The sequence below is a fragment of the Poecilia formosa genome, unplaced genomic scaffold (assembly GCF_000485575.1).
Source record: "Poecilia formosa unplaced genomic scaffold, Poecilia_formosa-5.1.2 Scaffold155, whole genome shotgun sequence".
NCBI classification, from domain to species: domain Eukaryota; kingdom Metazoa; phylum Chordata; class Actinopteri; order Cyprinodontiformes; family Poeciliidae; genus Poecilia; species Poecilia formosa.
In genome coordinates, this window is record NW_006800094.1 from 905,560 (window position 1) to 927,387 (window position 21,828).

The window sequence follows — 21,828 nt, forward strand, 5'->3', positions numbered from 1 at the left end:
ACAAGCAGTAGTTGTCCTGTCAACAAATTCCTCCCTCCTGGGGATCTTTGTGGGTCCTCCACATTTACCATGGACACTTCAGTTTCTACACTGACTAATGAGCTCCTTTCTTGCCTGTCTGTTGAAGTTAAGCTTAATTGTATGGCAGATTAGCAGTTGTTCAAAACTCTCTTCATTTGTAATAAGCAGACAATGTGAACATTAACACCTTTGCAAGGCACTGTAAAAATGATATCGCCACCATTGAATACCGCATACACCTGTTTTTTTTTGTTTTTTTTACATTGACCTAAAAACAGTTCATATACATATCATAATGTGAGCCAGGTTGTTTGTGGTTTACTGTCCTGGAGCTGATAAATCTGATTTCTAGTGGCGATTAAATAGGCTTTGTAATGAGGTGAATTTTAATTATACATTCTGTTCTGCAGCATGTGACGGCCTAAAGGGAAGCACCAATTGTTTTCTTTTATTAGCAGACTGTCAGTACAGAACTGCACAATTGATGACTTGGGAACATTGAAAAGTTGACAGTTATTATAAGCTGCATTTTAACATACTGCAAGAGAAGGGACAAAAGAGGAACTTTCACAATAGTGGACTGACAAACATCTGACTGAGTGCAATTCTTATTATAACTTTGGAACTTATACAGTGGGGAAATAAGTTTTTGATTCCCTTTTGATTTTCCAAATTTGCTCACTTAAAAAAAACCCAGTCATTTTATGGCAGTTTAATTTTTGAACAGACAGAAAAAAAATTACATGAAGTTATTTGACTGTATTACTCAGAACTTGGTAGAGAAACCTTTTTTTTGGCAGGACAATCACGAAGACATATTCTGTAGCTTATTATTACCAGGTTTTGATGCATCTCAGAGGAGATGCATCTATAGGACTAAAATCTGAAAACTGACTTTAAAGAAGGGCTATTATGTAAAAAATACTTTTTTGAGCTTTACATCATGTTATAATGTTGTTCTATAATCAAAAAAAAAAAGATACCTGAAGTGTTGCTTTGATTCTTTTGTGCGTGTTTGAAGAATTCTTGAATCTCCTCTGGCAGCCGTTTGAGGGTGCCTACAGACTTGCTCCAACAAGGATCTGTTCACCTCAGACATTTTTATAACAGCTGAAGGTAGCATAGTTACTTGATTGTGCTATTAAATGATACAATGTGCCTGGAAAATGCATAGTACATTATACATTATCCGGACAGTGTATATCAAGTTATTATCCAGCTGAAAGACTCATTCATGACCTATTGTTAGTTTCCTCATCCTAAATTTTACAGATTTTAGTCCATTACGCTGTCATTGGTCACCAGTGGTGGTCTTGGCAAATATAGTCACATTGCCGTCATATTATAAACAACCCTCCTCGTATAACTGCGAGCTGATTTCACAACATTTTTATGATCAAGCTCACCAGCCAAGACCTTGCATGAAGTTCCAGATTGGGCTTGACTGATGGCCTGTTTAGATTTCTTCTGTTCTCTGTTGTTTTGTTTTGTAGAGGGTCAGACATTAAGTTTGTGGACAAAGTAATGAGACAGTGATGTCATGGGGAAAGTTACTTACTTGTTAATTTGTTAATGTTAGGTGATTTTTATTTATTTTTTAATCACCTTTAGATGTTAATAAGCGTCTGTCTATGGTGACCCCGAAAATCAGCTGGTGAGCTTTTTTAGGGTATATCCTGCCTGTTGGCTGCTGGAAAACACTTAAGTGAATCCTGCAGCCACACAAAGTAAATGCCAATGTTTATTCAAAAAATAAGCGCCATGTATTATCTGTGAGCATAAATGAAGGGCAGTAAATGCTGGTAGTGAATGATCTTACTGATAATAACAACATAGAGATAATGCAACAGAACCATGTTGCAACCATGAACGTTTTTAACAGAACTGCACAAAAATCCGGTCACGTAAAGCTATGAAAAAGACGAACTAATTAAAAGTCATGAATGTGATTTAGGAGGATTACAAGAAAAGGTTTACTCTACGTGATGTTGAAATTAACCTAATAATATAACCCTTTTGTTATTTTCTGTGGATCTTTGTTTCCCCTTAAAAGGCCCCTCGAAGTGGCATTTCTTTACCGATTGGTCAATGGATTAATCAAAAATAACAGTGAACACAGTTTGCTTGTCTTTGTGTGTGGCTAAGAGTCTATTTCTGTTAGGCATCTAAATAAATTGCAGACTATTTAAAAGGCAGACTTCGGTATGTTAAAAAAGTAAACACATTTAGTTTATTTAAAAGGTACATGTGTCACTGAGTTATGTTTGAGGCTCATTGTTTAAATGTCATGAAAGATTTATGATTGGTTTGAAAACAAATAGTTTTTATTTTCAGAAAATATTTTTTTTTAGTGGAACTAACTTTTGGCAGTTTCTGTACATACTCTCTTTTAGGAAGGGAGTAAGTGATGATAAAAAAAGTGATTTGACATTAACTAATTGTCTTCAGAGAGGTAAAAATAAATATACAAGTCTCCCTGTTAAAACTTAAAAAAATAAATAAAGTAAGTTGATTTTCTTTCTGAAACAAAATTCTAGTGGTCATTGTTGTAAATTGAACTGCAAGTTTCATATAAATTATGTCAAGAATAAAATATCTAAATCAATAGATTATTTCACACAATGCAACAACTTTTTGGAGAGTCAACCCACTGTTTATTGATTTCAATTAAAAGCATACAAATTTAAGGATTTGTTTTTTGTTGTTGTTTTTTTTACCATAATCTGCCTGTACATATATAGAAGCTGTTTGAAGTTAAGAATGTTAAACATGATCTTTTCTAGAAAAAAACAAGCAATAGGACCAATCAGATATGCAGTGTATCACAGCTGGCTTGGGTTTACATAATAGATTTCTGTGAAAATCTATAATGTTAAGCTAGTTAAATAGATTGCATAATGATCTGTACAAATACAACCAGTAAAGTCCTTTACATCTGTGGCTCTGTGGGCAAAGTGGTTTCTATCAACCGGGAAGTTGTGGACTTGACTCTAGCTTACTGCTGCCGCATGGCAGTGTGCCCCGTGATTGAGCCACACGTCCCCAAGTTGTCTTCCAAGCTGCATATCATTGAATTTGTGCATGATTGTGAATGTGAATGGATGAATGTGGCTCTAGTGTAAAGTATTTTGAGTGGTCAGTATGGCTAGAATTACACTTTTAACATTTTTGTCCAAGAATTTTTTTACATTTTCACCTACTATTTTATACCCTCCTTAAATGCCAGGAAGACAAGTGGTTGGACGACACTTGATGGGTCATTATCCAAATGATCTCATCATATCTGTTGTCTGACATAGGACCTTAAGACTAAGATGATACATTTCATGTTCTGATGAAATAAATAGTCCTAACGTCCTGTTTCATGACTATTTGAAGTTTTATTGATGTTGTGTGGCTGGTTCGAAGTAATTTTAGATGTGTCCTGTCTGGTTTCATTAGCAGGGGGAAGTTGGATGATGAGTAAATATACATTTTCACATGGGTCTGATTAATCAAGCAGTAGAGTCAGAGTTTAACTAGGCAGCTTTCATCTGAGGCCTTAAGGAGAAATAAAGAAAAAAGAAAAGATGACTGCTATATATTGCTGTATAGAAATTGACTTGCAGTGATATTATTATATCTAAATTGATTTTGTTTAAATATGGTCCTGAGAGATTATCTACATTTGTGCTGGTCCCAGGGAGTGGAGTAAAAATCTGCTTAATGCAGGTCAAGATTTTAGATTTTGTCACAATTTGGACTTTGTAGTTTTTTTTTCTTTTCAAAGCAGTCCAAAAGACTGCTTTGCGTATTCTATGGGCTTCAGTGCAAAAACCACTTTTATCACCTACTGTAAATTAGTTTGCCAAAGTGAAAGAAGTAAGCCGTCCCTTGGTGTGGTTCACACTTTAGTGAGTCTAGCTGAAGATGCCACACTTGTAGTCATGTGCTTGTTGTTTTAGGCAATGACTGTACATAATGTTGTGAAAACTAGACTTTTTTTCAGTCTAGTTGGTGACTTCTCTTTTTATAAGACGGAAACAGAGGCTACATTGTCTTCATCTCTGGATCTCTATCAGGAGGATTTCAGAACGTTAATAGAAAAAAGACGTCATACCAATTTGGAAATAAGATCTTCAGCTAACCACATGTATCTGAAGTACGGAAAAAATAACATTTAGAGGTGAGGTTGACTCTTTTGAAAAGAATATGCTGTCTTTAATGGTTTTGCTCTTAGGAACTTGTCTTTTCAGGTGCTCTTAAACTAACCTCTGTTTAAAAGGATTTGCAACATGGTGATTTTTCTGAAATATATTTATGAAATTTATGAAAAGCTCAGGTTGTTATTGTTGTGTTCAAGGTTGGTGTTTTAAAAGTTCTTAATGGGGATGCGATAAATTAACTTTTTTGAGCTTTATATCATGTTATAATGTCATTTTACCAGTGCAGCCCTGGTAAAAATGTTGTTATGAGGTTAATAGAGGATTGATGATGTGATGACTTCCTGAAGGTGGAGTTTCAGAAAGAGCAGGAGTTTTTAAAGAGACAGAGACCCAATTTCAAGGTGGAAGTCAAATTTCTTTTAAGTCATACTTGACATAGCATTTTATTGCAGCTGAAGGTAACATTGTTACTTGATTGTGCCATTTTGTAACACAATGCGCCTGGAAAATACATAATGTCTTTTTAAGCAGTTATTAAATACCACCCATTAAATAACCCATATTTTACATTGATATTTTCAGTGGTAGGTGTTAATTTAGACTTAATTTAATCTTGAAGTTAAGTCCTGAAAGATTTAGGTTTTATGTAATTTTTTGTAATTCCTTCTAATTGGATGTTCTGCAATAGTAGTCCAGAAAGAATACCAACCTTAAATCCTATAAAAACAAATCTGTGGTATGATCTAAGAGTTAGCACAATGGCAAGGAGGCCTTCTAACCTTATCCCCAAAGTAAATTGTCAAAATACCAGTGTACATATATGTGCATCATGGAGAATGTATACGTTGTCTTTAATCTGCCATTTTTTTGGTTTAACTTTAACTAAAAACAACTGATCTGACAGGGCTATAAATAATAAGCTCACTGTAACGCCTGGCTGTGCTGGCAACACTTGACATAAAGTCTTTGCAGCGAGTCCTCACATTGCTGTGGAGGACATTTGGTCCAATGTTTGCAGAATTCTTCTATTTGGAGGATCTTGGGACATGAACAGTATATTAAAGGTCATGGCAGCTCTAAAAATACACATCTAACAAATATTCCAGTTTTTATCTCATCTTTCCACAGAATATTTTACAAAAAGTCCTATTGTCGAATCACAAACGCTGCCCTTAGTTGAGATAAGGGAGACATGTTACCTCCTGGAACCCAGATGTGGTTGCTCTTGGTAGGTTGGACGTTCCTGGGAAAGTTCACCTTTGTTCCATGTTTTCTCCATTTGTGGATAACTGCTCTCACTGCAGTTCATTGGAGTCCCAAAGCCTTAGAAATTGCTTTTTAACTCTTTTCAGACTGACTGATAGACCAATTTGCTCTTCTTGAATTCCTTAATATTGAGGAACGACGTGTTTCTGCTGGAGTTCTTTCATCCATCTTCATGTTGTTAGATCTGTAATATTTAGGAGATTTCTTGATTCTGCAGGTCTTCGAGTACAGTGAAGCAAACCAAGTGAATCATCTGAGGATTATTTAATATTAAATTACTGCTAAAATTGTGCACATTATCCTCTACAAAAGTGTAAAGTATAATATTATTGGAAATGATTGGTTTTTCTAATCTGGCACCAGCAAACATACCCAGAACCTATTCTCTGCGTGTTTATGTGTCACCAGTGGTGTGGCAGGTATGATTTATTTAGACTAACACTGTGTCCCACAGCTTGAGCAGGTTGGGACCTGCAGCTAATTAACCAGGAAGCAAAGAAGGAAAACCAGAATGAGTCAGGGGAGCAAAGGAACCTCCTTTTTCCTCTTGGATCACTGTGTGTGGAGCTGTAGAAAAATTCAGCTTTTTTTTTTTTGGATTTACTTTTTTGATTGAGTTCTGGTCATGTATGTGTGTGTATATGGATATACAGCAATTATACTGAGTATAAAGTCCCACTGGCAGCGATTTCTGCAGTTTTAACACAGGGAGGAGGAAGGTGACAAAAGGAGAACTGCTCAGCAGAGGATGTTTAAACTCGCTGTTCTACGTGGATTTTTTACCCGAACTGACACCTCAATGGGGTCCGAGGACTCCTCCTCTTCCCCCCATTGCTCTGCTGACCTGTCACGTTCGTCTTTAACCCCCAGCCCACCTCTGACCAAGAAAGGAACTGAGGAGCTGATTCAGACAGACCCCACTCCACAGGTTCCACTACGCAACAGGAGACCACAAGCACAGGAAATCAGCAAAGCGTCCGAGCCGACTGAACTGCAGCCCGCTCTGCCTGTGAGGAAGATCTCCAAACCTCCTCGTGAGTTTTAGTAACATTTATATGATCAGCAGCAATCGGCTAAAATGTTTTTGATTCGGCCTCAAAATGAAAGTCGCATTTCCTTCATCATTCTGAAAGTCATCAGTTAAATTAATTAAATGAAAGCAATTCAAATTCTTGTCATGGAAATGCACAAACAGAAAAGTTGTTTTGAATATTTAAAAAACTAGCAGTTACACAATAACTCAGTTAACTAATTAAACCTAAAGTGACCTTTTTGATGACCCAGATCTGTGTGGTTTAACTGATGATGTAACCATATAGCAGTGTATTCTGGTCAATATCTGGGTTTGCACTGCGGAGCAGACTTTTTGGTTTAACTGTGTGCTACTTCACTGTAGCAGCTTCTATCTATTGCATGTAGAATACTTGCTTCTTTTTTCTCTTGTCTTTTACTAGACATTAAAGTTCCTGCTATGTTTACAGTATTACCAGCCTGTAAAACCAGCAGAACAAAATAAATCCGTCCAGCAGATGAGAGCTGTCACTCTCTTAGTGATAGGTTACAGTTACCCCAGGATTGGCATCAAGATTACTTATGTAAAAGAACAACAACAACAACAAAAACCTCCCCTTTAGTTATGGTACTTCAGTTCCAAGCAACTTTTCAGCAGGAGCCAACATCTTTGCTGGTTATTTCCTGCATGTCCTGTGAGTTCAAAGTTTTTCCAGTCATCACTGTACTTTTTTCCCCTTTGTATAACTGCAGGATGTGCTTCACTACATCCTGCAAAGTTCAAAAGTTCAAAAGAACTTTGCAGGATGTGACAATAGAAATTTATGTCACAATTATTGTTCTCTTTTCTACGCTATTATGACTTGCGCACACGCTTATGCTTTTAAATAGAAATCTGCAATCTTATCTACATGGAGCTATAAAACTATGCCTAAACAGGAAGCATGCGTCCTATAATATACAAGTGGTTATTCATGCACTGTACCTGTAGATATTGTTTTGTTTTGCTGTAGGAAAATTTGGGCAGAAAAAACAACTGCAGATGTGTAAAACAGCTCTCTCATTTGATAAACTGAGAGAAGTATTAGCTGTATGGTCTACCAGCGGTAAATAAAAGACAACATCTGATCTATTGTTCTGGCTGCAGAGGTGAGGGGAGCAAAAGTAGAAGTAGCAGAATGCATTAAGGTTCATCACTCTGGTTGTTTCTGTTTAACCTTCAAAGCCACAACTTGTTTTGCTCCCAGCCTGCAGCAGGCTCCCAAACAATGACAAGAGAAACAAATTAGCATGGTTTGTCACTTTTGATCATTAGGACTTGCAAGGACATGCATAGAGTCAAATCCAGTTATGTGTGCATAACATCCTGAGACACACACACACACACGCACACACACGCACACGCACACACACACCTCCACAGAATTTATTGAGCTTGAATATTTGAGGGAACATGTGACAACTCTTTTCTTTCACTACAGAACACAATTTAAAGTTGGCACTTCATTTCAAATAAAACAAGAGCATTTTTAAGTTTAAAGTTCTCCAAAAATATTAACACCACTCATGAACGCGCAGCACCTACTCTAGAGTATAGTATTCAGTGTTTTTTTTTTTCTTTTTTTTTCAATTTCCCTGGGAAGAATTAGAAAGGACAGTTTAAAAGAACTTGATCATTTTTTTAAAATCTTATCTGCTACTTGCATCTTAGACAAGTTTTCTGTTTCTTTTATGCATGAGCAGTTAATAGGGAGTTGGCGCCCACTCTTTGTATTTGTAATGTATTTTACTTCAGGCATTTGATCACATTTGATTGCTTGAGAGGCAGGAGGAAGAGCTTGCCCATTCATACAAGAACTAATACTGAGCTGAAAAATATCTATTTGTTTTCAAGTACGAAATTATACAAACTCCATTTTTATTCTAAGTAACCTGGGTCATGTTAACAAACGGGTTGGACCAGATATGCTGCATATCTTGCCAAGAGTAGATTGCAACTTTTAGTGTTACTGTAGCCAATAAACAAAACAACAAGTTGAGGAACAATTTGAGCCGTCACTCCTGGCTGTGCTGCTTCTTCTGTTTTGACAGTCAGCTCTTTGTGGTGAAGTTTTAAAGTAGGTGGGACTCAGGTAGCTCCTTGAAAGAAACACAAAAACTGCCTCACTGTCAGTGTTAGCCAGCCTTAGCAAAGACAGGGACATTTTTGGTTTAAGTTAAAGACAAAAGGGAGAGGAGTGGGACTTTTCCTGTGTGTGAGCTGGTAGGCCAACCTTTCTAATTACTTACTAGTTGATGGCTGCAGTCTGCAGTTAGTGAGTGTAGTTGCTTTTATACTGGTCAGTCACTGTTCTTTTTTGTTATTATATACGTACTATGTATAGCATACATATTATGTATAATATATATATGTACTGTCCTACATAGTACATATGTAGGATAAGATGGTACAAAATTGACTCATTTTATTTATTCTGATGTGTTTGAGATATAAATAGAAAACAAAATATTTGTTTCCAGTCAAAATGTAAGACATTTTTGCAAATAATCTTCTGCTTTCGGCATTTTTCACAGTTTCAAACAATCGATTTGACTACAAATTCGTATTCTTGATGTCATATGGCATGCAATTGTGCTTAACATTTGACACTTAGTTCAAATCCAAAATCTGAAAAGCAATTATCACACACTCAAATACTTTCAGATTATTCCAGCTCTTATTGAGAAACAAAATAAGCATGAATGTTAAATGGATTTAAGAGCAGAGTAAATGCAGGTAACTCGGGGTTATATGAGTTACCTTGACTTGTTAATGTCAAGTTCAGCAGGAATTTCTGCATTTCCCAGAATGGTATTTACTGTAACATCAAAGAGATTTGAAAGTATGCATGTAATGTGCCTGCATGTAATGGATGCTGCTGCCAAGAAAGTCCTGAGTGGGTTTGATAAAAATATCCTCTGACTTGACAGCCTGTATGGCGACAAGTTATTAAATGAAAAAATATTGATTATTTAATGAGACCGAAAACTTAATTATTTGCATCTGTAAACTTCTTCTTTTCTAGCATTAACATTTTTCCAACTCCATTTCTTTTCACATCCTTTGCCCTTTTTCTAGTCTTGGTTCCAGTTGATGACAGTTCTAATGACTACGTGGATACAGACCTGCTTAGCTCCAGTGTTCAGCAAAGGAAGGTGACAGACAGGGTAAGGGGATGCATTACATGTTATAACCTTCCCTCCTTTTGATTTCTGTTGTGCATTGTGACCATCGATCGTTTCCTCCAACAGGACATGTCCCTGCAAGTACCCAATCACCCAAAGAAGCGGGTCTGTTCTTTGTATAGCGATGACGAGCTGTTAGATGAAGATGAGTGAGTAATGATGTTTAAGTATTATGTACATTTCAATCCTCATTGCAAATGATAAGAAAAATCAGTAGACCCTTTCTTAGTTTCATACACATCATTCTCAGCAGGTCTTGGACATGCGTAAGTAAATCTGGTAACACTTTATTTGACAGGGTGTGCACAAGACTGACATGACACTGTCATAAACATGACATAACACCTGTCATGAACATGAAGGAGTCTTTATGAATGTCTATAACTGTTGTCATGAAGAGTAATGATACTTTTAAGAGAGAGTTGCTCTAAAAGTTGCATTGAAAGTTCATTAAAAATGCCAACTTTGCATTAAATTCTCATTATTTACAAAATCATGCAAAGTTGTCCCTCCTAATGGACTTTCAAAGCAACTTTTAAAGCAACTTTGCATTAAAAGTGTCATTATTTATTGAATGACACTTCATGACAACTGTCATAGATATTAATAAAGACTCTTCATGTTCATAACAGATGTTATATCATGTTTATGACAGTGCCATGTCCATCTTATGCACACCCCGTCAAACAAAGTGTTACCACAAATCCTCAGATGAACAAAAACACCTGACATACAGTATTTAATTCATCAGTTGGGGCTCATTAAGCAACAAATTGGTCTGTTCTGTTCATCAGCAAATTCCCCCCTGCATCACCAGTTGGTTCTTATAGCATTTTTGTTGTCAGTACTCTGTTTTCTCTCTGTAATTCTCTATACCAGGTTAATGATCCAAGTTGAGCCATACTTTAACTGAGATTGCTCGATACTACTTTGGTGTACAAAGTTATGATGCACTTGACAATGGCTTTAATTAGCATTAGTGTTATGTGAACAACAAAGCTAGTGGGAGGGTTTAAAATTCATCCTGCACTGACACGACTCTGAGACAGGAACTGTGCTGGTGTCAACCCTGAACTGGCACATGTAAGTGTGAAATAGTGGGTGAAGCATGCAACAGTGGTCTGATCAACTGTACTGCTGTCGCCCAACTCACTCTGTCTGCAGTGTTAGCTTGTTGTGTGTAAGCTTAGCTGAGGGACTTTAGTTTGCTGTGTGTTGACTGTAAATATTTTAATGTTGAAAAAGTTCAGGTATGTGTGGAAATCACTGTAATGCATGCAGATCCATTGAACGTAAAAAAAAAACAAAAAAAAAAAACTTAAGTCTTCACCACCATGCTTGATAGAGAATATGAGGTGTCAATGCCATAGTGTTATGCTTACCTTTTGTCTGGTATGCATTTGTGTGCTTGAGTCTTTTGCATCAATATAGAGGATATTTCAATATGGAGGTTCATATTTCTTGAGCTCAGGGCCACAAACCAAAGCCCAGATATTCTCCTTCAGGAGTTTCTGATGGAGAGCAGAATTCATGGTTTCCTCCGTTCCTGAATCAGCAAAGCAGCCCCAAGCGGTCATAATATCACTTTATGCTTAGTTGTCAGAATGGATGTTTTCTTTTTGTGGTGCTGATTGTTAGATATGTTGGGACACAACAGATTTCAACTTTCACAAAATATTTTTCCAGAAATCTTGGAGATTATCAAAGTACTTTTTGGCAAATATTGGACTGGCTACTGTGTGTTTTTGTCTTTCTTGGTCATTGCAGAGTCTTCTAACTCTGCAATGGATGCCATTTTTGCCCAGTCTCTTGTTATTCTCGCTGAATCTTGACCACTGACCTTAACAGAGGCAATTGAGGACTGCAGAGCTTTACATGTTGTTCTTTCGTAACCTCCGGGTTGAGTCGTCAAATTGTTCTTTGAGTTGTTGTGGTCGGCCAGCCACAGCTGGAAAGGTTCACTGCTGTTCCGTGTAATAGCTCTAACTATGGTTCACTGGAGCCTCAAAGCCTTAGAAATGACTTTGTGACCCTTTTTAGACTGATAGATGTCAATGACGTTGTTTCTAAACTGAGATGTTGTGTTGCCTTTTGAGCTTTTTCTGCCTTTTACGTGTTACCTGCATATTACAGTTAACTTATGTTTCATAAACTGCCTTTTGTTTTTACTTGCCTTAGGAATGTCAAAATTCAGTCCTCAGGCACCAAATCCCTGCAACTTCTAGATGCGTTCCTGGTCCACCACAGTTGGACCAGGAATGAGGCCATTAGCAGGTCTCAGTAGGACTTCACTACACTCTGTTTTTTTTGTTTGTTTGTTTTTTTAAAGCCTTGGGATTCTGGTATGTCAGACCAGGGCCTTTTCCAAAAGTTGCTGGACAACGGCTCCCCAGGACTGGAGTTTGACATTCTTGATGTTGGTTGTCAATTTCTTTCATTGGTCTGAAGAATAAGTGTGTGTGTGTGTGTGGGGGGGGAAGCATTAACAGAAGAAACCTGTAAATTTACTTTTCACAGTTCTGTATTCAAACTACATATTCAAATCGTAACTATTTTTGGCTTTTTACAGAAACATTTGATCAATGTATGTATGCATTCTAAATAATTAGAGATGTTTCTGTTTAGCCATTTTTTTTGAGTCATCAAACTAATTTTATCTCCAAACATATGCATGTGCTTGTTTGGACATTTCTGTGCAGCCCAGATTCTCCTCCTTGGCAGACTGAACGCATCGTCCACCTGCCTGGCAGCTTTTCCCTGCCTGACTCCGGCAGACTGTCCACACCTGTTAAGGAAGACACTTCCCAACTTTCTTCTGTCATCAAGATGGGCTGGCTGGACAAGAATCCACCACAGGGGTAAAAAATCAAGCCACATGCTCAACTTTTAAAAAATACTGTTTTAAAAACGTGGAGTTTGAAACTCTTCATTTATAATGACAATGAATTGGCAAAGAAAAAAAATAATCTACCCACAGCAGAGTTTCTTCAGCTTAACATGGTTATAATAGATTCATATCTTGTTAATCTTTATGCTTCCTCGCATACAGGGCTCTTTATTACCAGAGACGGTGGGTGAAGCTAGAAGTCGACTACCTAAGATACTTTGACAATGAAAAGGTAACAAAAGACACACCGTTTTAAATCTGGCAGAGCAGCATGTGCACAGAGTGAGTGTTGTGTATCTGTTGTAACAGATCTGTTGTGTTGTGTTGTAGGAGGTGTATTCCAAGGGGTTTATCTCAACAGCCTTTATCACCAGTGTGTCTAGCGTGGGGGAGGTGAAGTTTGAGGTTGCCACAAAGAACCGGACATTTATCTTCAGAGCTGAAAACGAAGGTCTGTTTCATTTCTTTTCTTTGTCATAATGCGATCACATTAATATGTCCGTTTTATTTTGCGCACACTGTGATTTACTAAAAGCATCTGTTTGCTTGTGTGCAGATGAAAGGAATGAATGGTTGACTGAACTGAGGAACTGCACCGGGGGGCCTAAGCGCCCTCTAACTTTGATCTCAGGCTCACCTTTGACCCCAGACTATTCTGGCTATTTGGAGCTCAGAGGGCTACGATCCAAACTTTTTACTGTTGTTGCTTCAGATAAAGTCCTTCTCTATAAGAATGCGGAAGTAAGAGACTTCTTAGGTCAAATAAATATGTATTTTGGAAAAATACAGAAAAGTTAATGAGCTATCCTGTCATCCTTTTTCTGGACTCCAGTTAGTATTATTTTCTTGGGTGATGAAAGAAATAACTCTTCATCTTCCTTCTAGGATTATAACATCGGAGTGGGAATCACATTCATTGACATGAACGTTGGGAATGTGAAAGACTCGGATCGTCGTAGCTTTGATCTCACCACACCTTACCGCATATTCAGGTAATCTGATTAGGTTTATTTAATAACTTTAGGTTTTTCTTTTAAGTTCTTCATTTAAGTTCTTTTTAGTGTTTATAGCTGAAGGCTTATGGAAGCCCAAAATTCTGTTTCTCAGAAAAAGAAAATGTAAGATTATAATAAATAAATGTCAACCTGTTGAAAGCCCCGGTACAGCATGGGTTAGTACATGTTCTCAAAACTTGGTTTGCACAAATTACTGCGTCAGAGTGACATGACATGGTGGTTGCTGTTGCTCAGCTGGCGTGTTCAGGAAGTCTCAACTAGTGGCCTGTAGCTCTGAGTTGTTGGCTCTCTTGTTTCATCCACCACAGATTCTCTGTAGGGTTTCGATACTTGATGTTGTTCCAATATATTGAAATGCACCCGGATATGCAAAATATATTTTTTTTTTAAGCTCACTGCGCAACTGTGTCATATTGGTAATGGTTTTTCTTTTTTATTGCCGAATATACATAATCTAGTTGTGATTTTTGTTGCTTTTGTATGAATTTTATATTGAAATATTACTTCTGAGCAAGCAAAATATATCCAAATGGTTCCCCAGATGTTTGCATTGAGATTTTCCACTTTGAAAATAAAATCATGCATCATTCTGAACAAGCTTCTTTTATAATTACGACATGACAATAACATGCAGCAATTACGTGTTACTACATGTTGTCAAGTTGTAGTTGGGGCTTTGGAGTAATGAAAAACAAAATAAAAAGTTGAATAAACCAAAATAACAACAAATAACACATTTCAAATTAGATGATATACGGTTTAACCACTGGGTGGTGCTAGGTTTATTTACATTCTTTCAACCCAATGCTGTACACTTTTTTTTTTTGCAGATAAAAGGCTTGTATTAATAAAAGTACATTCTGTTTTACTAAATTTATGCTTCCCAGGGTACAATTTTGCACATTTTACACATTTTAAAACTAGGAAAGAATCAACTTTGTTTCAAATTGCTATGTAAAAGCAAGCAATAGGTTTCGTTTTAGTATGGCATTTCTTCATCCTACACCAGTGGCTGAATATCTGAGTGGTATTGCTAGAGTGCTTATAGAAATGAGATCTTCATATCTTGCTGTCAAATTGCCCTGATCTGACCCATAACCGTTCTGCTAGGTTTCTGTCAAGAATGAAAAAAAAAAGCTTTTTAAATATGGGAGGATAACGCATATGCACAAGCATGCATGTTTGTCGTATATGTGGTCTTCTTTTGTCTGACAGTGCAGCCTGACAGGATGGGGACCTATGAAAAGCCCTGCATTTATTTATAGATTATCTGCTGTGAGTGTGTTGCGACTGAATCACTGTGGCTTTTTCTGTTGGTCAGAGAGTCAGATCACATCAGAAACTTATGTCCTGTTTTCCATTTTCTACCACGTCGTTCTGGTTTTGGTTCCATTTCAAAGCATTTAAGATAGTTTTTGTTGAACAGTGTGACAGCTGACCCTGCTGTCACACAGACCTGAATGGTAATCGTTTTTTTGTTCATCCTTAACATTAACTTAGACGTTAATTAGTGAGTAGTTTAGATTTTTATTTTTGAAAATTATTTTTATTAGCCTGGCTCTTTAGTTGTCTATTTGCAGTGCACACATTTAGTTAACTTTAGTTAAATTAATTTCTTTGTTTTGAGTTACCAGTTTCCTTTGGAGCTGCTGCTGGAGGGTCACAGAAGAGCTCCAGCTAATTGACGTCCTTATATGACTGGCAAATCTCCTCAGCGGGTTATTCCATTTGTTTGCAAGGGGACGAGGAAATTTGGTTTTCTTCTATTTGGTAGTTTCATTCTAATGTTTGTTTAATTTAAAGATTTGGTATTGTATTGGTTAGTATTTGTTTAAGTTCTTGTATGTTTAATTACCCCTCGTGTGTCAGCAGTGGTCTGATCAGCCACTATTTAAGTTCCCCTCATGTCTTGTTTGTAAGGTCAGTTTTGTGCTTGTGTTACCACCTGAGTTGTAGTTTGTTATGTTGACCTCAGTTTTGGGCCCAATTCTTCATTGTTTAATTATTTTTGAACTTTTTTGTAATAAATTAAGATTATTTTTGGATTCCATTCAGCGTCTCTCTGGCTGGTCTATTTAAGAACCCTCACAAACAGCCAATCATTTTCGGCATTTCTTCACATGTTTTCTCCATGAAAAGGTTATTAAAATTCTGCTGTTTTTCAGAAGATTTTGGAAAATAGTTTGTTTAAACTCTGGTTAATGCTGCATCTTTTATCCTGAAATAAGCACCACCTTTTGACACCAGTTTTTTAAAATATTATTTAGGACACCGCGCTTCCAATTAATCAATGATAGTTACATGTCTTTGATGCTGCTACACTTACCAGTAAATTATTTTTCACGTGGACCTAACATTTTTTTTTTTTTTTTTTTATCAAAATAGATTTTCTGTTTTTCATTTTACCATGACTGTAGCTGAAAGAAATACTGGACGCATGTTGAAAAGAAAAATAGTCGTAATTCGTATTCGGATGGATTGTCAATTCAGCATGATTCCATGTTCTTGGCTTGCCCGTTTCCACAGTTTTATAGCCGAGTCGGAGCAGTCGAGGGAGCAGTGGGTGCAGGCCATGAGGAACGCCATAGGAGAAGCGCTGTCCAACAGTGAGGTGGTTGAGCAGATCTGGACAGAGCCTAGCAACAGCTTCTGCGCCGACTGCGGCGCTCCGAAGCCAGACTGGGCGGCCATCAACCTCTGTGTGGTGATCTGCAAGCAGTGTGCAGGTTGGTTTGGATCTGCTTCAAGTTTTGTGTTGTTTTCTGTTCATATATTTATGTCCTCATTTGAACCGTTAATGTGTTTTGTGTTTTTGTCGGTGAGCATCAACATGAACTAAATACTTACTGTGGAAAAAGAATGTGCGCCTCCTTTCAATTAATGGGCTTTGCTCATCAGGACGTAGAATGTTTTTTTGGTCTTTTCCAGGTTCCAAGATTATTTTACAATACATGTACAAGATCACACCTCACATTCCACATTGTCAATATTTATTAAACCAATGAAGACTAAACAGAGAAGCTTTGGAAAAAACTAAATGGGACACATAATAATCTGAAGTAGTTGACTTTATTTGGCTGTGAAGGAATTTTACTCCATTATTCTCGCAACATTGAGGTTTGCAGGCATGTTTTCTATGCACAGCCCTCTGGAGCTCCAACATCAGTTTGAGTCAGGTGGAGTTTAGGTTGTTGAAAGAAGCCTTCCTTTTTCAAACATTGTTCAGATTTGCTGAGGTGTCTGGCATGATCACCGTTTCTGACCTCACTTGGGAAAACTGTCAAGTCTCCAACAAAAAGTGTCACATTTTATGGTTCGAAAACTCCAAAATTCTAGTAACGAAACAGAGTGTCATTTCTTTTTTTACCACAACTGTAGTAGTGTAATTTGACAAGCCATACTTTGTTTTGTGACACAGTTAAAATATTTAAAATAAGTCATACACGATGGAGATTTAACTTGCATTTGGATGCTGTAGGAGAACACAGAGGACTCGGTCCGAGTATCTCCAAAGTACGAAGTCTGAAGATGGATAAGAAAATCTGGACAGAGGAGCTTATCCAGGTAAACAAGCTGAAAATAATCACAATCATTATTTGAGACTTCATTGTGCTGCAAGTTCATGAGTTTGTCACAAACATAGTTAGTCATTCACTAAGGATGATCCCAATTGCACTGTAGATAGTCTGAGGAACACTAAATACCTACTTTCTTCATAAGAGCCCTATATCTCTTGATAGCTCCCTGGTAATCTGAGCTGGACATTCTCAAATGAAGTGAGAAAATGAACCATCTGAAAATATTTTAGAACAGGGTGCCCAACTTCAGTCCTTTAGAGCCACTTTCCTGCAAACAGAGGTGTGTGGGAGAAGCGATGCATCTTAAATTTACAGGATCAAAGCGCTGGAGGACTGGACTTGGGCTCCATTGTTTTAAAGTGACCATAAAACTACCATATTTTATAGAGCAGTAACTGTTTAGTTCACGTAAGTATCTGAAACACGTGTACATGGGAATTGTTAACTCATGTTGCACGATTTACATGCATTAATAATTCATTTTAATTTCAGTGGATTGGAAACGGTGAGTAGAGAACATGTTTGCATTACATAAAGAGCTTGTTCCAAGACGAAGCTCACAGCTCTAAAACTGTTAAACCTATGATTATCTTAATTATTTTTTTCTCTCTAAAGTTTAAAATTTAAATGGTTCTATTCATCTATAACACAGGTTTTCCTAAAACTTGGGAACAAACGGGTGAACAGTTTCTGGGCTGCTAACGTCCCGCCAAGCGAAGCCCTGTCGCCGTCTAGCTGCAGTGAAGACAGACGCCGCTTCATCTCTAACAAATACCGCCAGGGCAAATACAGAAAGTACCATGCGCTGTACGGGAACCAGACGGAGCTCAACAATGTAAGTTGAAATTACCTTGTAAAGTTTTTGCTTCGTGTATTTCACCTGGAGGGCTGGTCAGAGTAAGCCAGCATTGCTGTTTTATTCATCAGTCTTTGCCTGTCATGGAAAATGTTGGTAATCTTTTGAAAATCTCAGCGTTGGGATGCACTTTTTTTTTTTTTAATATGCACATAGACATGTTTGCGAAGCTTTAACTAGATAACTGTGTTGATTCATCTCATGAAATGTGTTTGGTTGTTTATTTTGGTTAGCACAAATTATACACAAGCTTGTTCTAACCAAATACTTCCTTAACGTCATTGTTGAGATAAGCAAGGAATGACGTAGACACATCCAAAGCAGTACTGGGTTTGGACCTTTAACAGCAACCACAATAGAACTCCAACCCTCGTCAATAATGAATTGGGTCAATTGGTTACTCTATTTTGCCCTTAGGTGCGAGTGTGTGTATGTGTGGATGGTTGTTTGTCTTGTGTGATGGACTGTCCAGTGTATCTTAATTCTTGGCCATTGACCACTTGAGATGGGCGTTACCACATGACCCTGCAAAGACAAGCAGGTGTAGTTGATGGATGGACGAAAAGAGCAGGAGCTTCTGGCCAATATCAAGGCATCAACGTGCAAAGTCAAATTTCTTTTAAGTCATATTTGATATATACAAAATTTTTATAATAAAAAAGGACTAAAGATGACGTAGTTGTTTTATTGTGCAATAAAATGGCACTATGTACCTGAGAAATACACGATACCGCCCCTTTAAGATGTAGCATATATATTTTGTTGTTAACCAGCCTGGGGTGTCGAAGATCACATAGACGAAGCCAACCTCAGAAATGTCTAGTTTCAGCTGGCACCTGTTATATTTTCCCCCCCGTCAAAATAGAGGAACATGTATTCATCCTCTTTTTCCTAAAGATTGATTCTCTTCTTTCTTTTACAGTCAACAAATAAGAATTAAATGGTTCCTGAAATTTCAACAAATTTCCTATTTTAGCTAACTAAAACATTTAGTAAATGTTTAAACGAGGATGAATATGTATTCATCCTCTTTTTCCTAAAGATTGATTCTCTTCTTTCTTTTACAATCAACAAATAAGAATTAAATGGTTCCTGAAATTTCAACAAATTTCCTATTTTAGCTAACTAAAACATTTAGTAAAGTTAACTGTTTTCTAATTGTCATGTAACAACTGCAGCTCTAAATGAGTTTCATTTTTGCCGGATACAGCGCAAAAGCGTCTTTTATTGTAAAGGTTGCTGCCCCCTCTGAGCATTCATGTACATTTGTGAAATTTAATGTCAGATTAAATTAAACAAAAATGATTTCATACTGGTGAATGCTGTGTTCTTGCGCCTTTTACCTGGGAGATGATGTTGCAAATCAGCTCGGATATATAACCGCAGCAGTCCTCTCCAGTGACTGTCTTTCTGTCTTTGTGTCGCTTTGAGAAATGACTCTCTGAACCTACAGTGTTCTGAAGGACATTGTGGATTTATGAAGGTTTTTTTGTGGTTTTGCTGAGATTCATGATGTTGTGGTCAAAAGTCTTAGCGTCTCAGTTTAAGTTGGGTCTCTTAATCGCGCCTTAACCCACATGCAGCAACAAGGTCACACACAGTATGTTGTTGACTCACATTTAACACCTGACTATGAATGATTGTTTCCCCTCCCTAAAGCGTGTAAGCGTGTAAGCGTGTGTGTGCGTGTGTGTGTGTGTGTGTGTGTGTGTGTGTGTGTGTGTGTGTGTGTGTGTGAGAGTGAGTGAGTCAGGTGTTTGCAATTTCCAGAGGGAGATAAAGGAAGTTAAAACATTTTTTTCAGCTTCTGGTTCTACTTTTTTTTTCTGTTGATGCAAATTTACACTCTTCTGCATTTTCAAGTAATTCAGCTGAATTGGCTTTTGACAGATGGCTGACAGATATTCTACCTGTTTTATTGCTGTCAAGGCTGAAATGCTTGAAATTCTTTAGTCCATCATTTGTTCTTTTCTAATTGGGTGTGTCTTCAGAAAATATTTGTTTTTGGCAACTTTGTAGTTATGCTGGAAAAGTTTAGGAATAAGTAAACAGTAAGTTCAGCATTTATGTAACTATCTGAGTACATTTTACTAAATACAGGTATGTAGGCTTAGTCCTGCTTTATTTTACTGTTTCTGTTTTCTGTGTTTTTCTTCTTTTTTTTTTCCTGAATATGACATCACTACTCACTGATTTAACTGGAATGTGCTCTAACTCCGCCTCTCCCTCCCTCCACTGCTTTTCGTCCTTCTCCTGTCCTCATTGTTTGGCTGGAACTGCTCAAGAAAGTTGATCTGCTCCCTATTGGCTTTTTGTCTCCTCTGTAAGTTGCTTGTGAACTCTGTCTGATTTAATGTTTTTCTAAAAGTGTATTTATAAGAGTTTATTATAAACCTGTTGTTAACTTCTATGAGTTGACAGTTAAAGTGAGCTGTGTCTCAAAGGAACTGAAAACTTGAAGCTAAAATCTGTGTTTGCAGGAGAGGGTAGTGAAAATGTTTAGTGTGCCTGCAGTCTGGTTTCCACACGGTTTGCTAACAATACGAGGATAAATGTGTCTTCTTAACCAGCGTCGACAGTGTGTTAGTGGACTTTGAGTCTGAATGCTATCTCTGTGAAACTGTGAGACTGTGAGACTGTGCTTATGTTGCATAGTTTTGAAGCTGCAAAAAAAATGCTCTGTTGGTTTGTGCTTGTGAGAGCACAGCACACTGAAGTGATTGTGTATATTTTCTTCACTGGAGTGGGCTGGGATATGTTAACATGCATTTTAATGTGCATGTGTGGGCATGTTTGTGTGCCCCTTTTTTTGTTTTTGTGCATGTATACTCATAAGTTAACACCATTTCACTGCCATTTGCTCTCTCACGACTCTGTTTTTTCAGCTTGCGGCCAACTATCGATCACCAGTTCAATTAATGTTTCATGCAAGAGCAATTCACTACTAAAAGTCATATCACTCTGCACTCTTTACACAGAGAAGGCCTAGCTCTGTTTTGTCAATAAGGCATCTCTCTAGCAGAATTAGATTCCTCAACTAGTTGGATGATTGGGATCTTCAGGAGGAGGAATGGGCAAAAATGGAAGGAAGATGGGTAAACAAGAACAATCTTTATGCAGTTTGGTCAGGCAAGTTGTAGATGCTCAGAAAACCAGATCTGAGCATCCAGATCTGACTGAAGAAGGTGGAAAACAAGTCAAAATAAGAGGGTAATTACATACATTTATGGGAAACAGAGGTCTTCCAGCAGCCTGAGCCTACAGAAGCAGGAACAGTATGTTTTTTTCACGTGTGGATATTGAAGGTCCCCAGGAGAATGTGTGGACAATTTGGTTCAGATCCCCTTCTTCTGCCGCCGGTCACATGCTCCTTCACAGCGAGGGACTTTCCTTTGGAGATGCTCTCACACAGTTGGAAGTCTGATGGTGTTTGGAATGTCAGTCTGTGGCTCCCAGGAGGCAGGACAAAACGCAGGAAATTACGGCTGTGTTTTTCTTTGCAACATGTTGGGTCGAGCAGATGTTTTGTTGATTGGACAGTCTCCACAAGGCATTCCACGGGAATGCTGCGTCCGCTTGTATTTGCACAGCTCCTTGCAGCGCATGTTTAAAACCTGACTTTAAAGTTTTGATTTAGTTGCACAGTTTCGGCCAAACCAAAGCTGGGTGATGGCTCTATTGTAAATTTTACCAGTGGTCTTCATCAGTGTGTGGGTCGGAGGATTGAATTTTGTTCTGGGTTGAATTCTGGATTCTGAGTGGAGAGCCAGTAACAAAATGAAGCTGAAGCAGGCATTGTCTAACTTCTAACCGTTTTAGAAAA

At 37.6% G+C, this 21,828-nt stretch overlaps 1 protein-coding gene across 9 annotated transcripts in view; it reads left to right on the plus strand.

Moving 5' to 3' along the window:
* Positions 1-21,828, plus strand: part of arap1 (ArfGAP with RhoGAP domain, ankyrin repeat and PH domain 1) — a 73,749-nt gene that overhangs the window by 25,749 nt on the left and 26,172 nt on the right. For 8 of the 9 annotated variants that reach the window (XM_016677418.1, XM_007564130.2, XM_007564131.2 and 5 more), the window contains 11 exons: positions 6,303-6,466; positions 9,562-9,650; positions 9,735-9,817; positions 12,368-12,526; positions 12,718-12,787; positions 12,886-13,006; positions 13,112-13,296; positions 13,441-13,547; positions 16,098-16,297; positions 17,050-17,135; positions 17,802-17,984. In XM_016677418.1, the coding sequence (XP_016532904.1) occupies positions 6,303-6,466; positions 9,562-9,650; positions 9,735-9,817; positions 12,368-12,526; positions 12,718-12,787; positions 12,886-13,006; positions 13,112-13,296; positions 13,441-13,547; positions 16,098-16,297; positions 17,050-17,135; positions 17,802-17,984 (1,447 nt within the window). The remainder of the gene's footprint in view (positions 1-6,302; positions 6,467-9,561; positions 9,651-9,734; positions 9,818-12,367; positions 12,527-12,717; positions 12,788-12,885; positions 13,007-13,111; positions 13,297-13,440; positions 13,548-16,097; positions 16,298-17,049; positions 17,136-17,801; positions 17,985-21,828) is intronic. The other variant, XM_007564132.2, reaches the window with a different exon arrangement.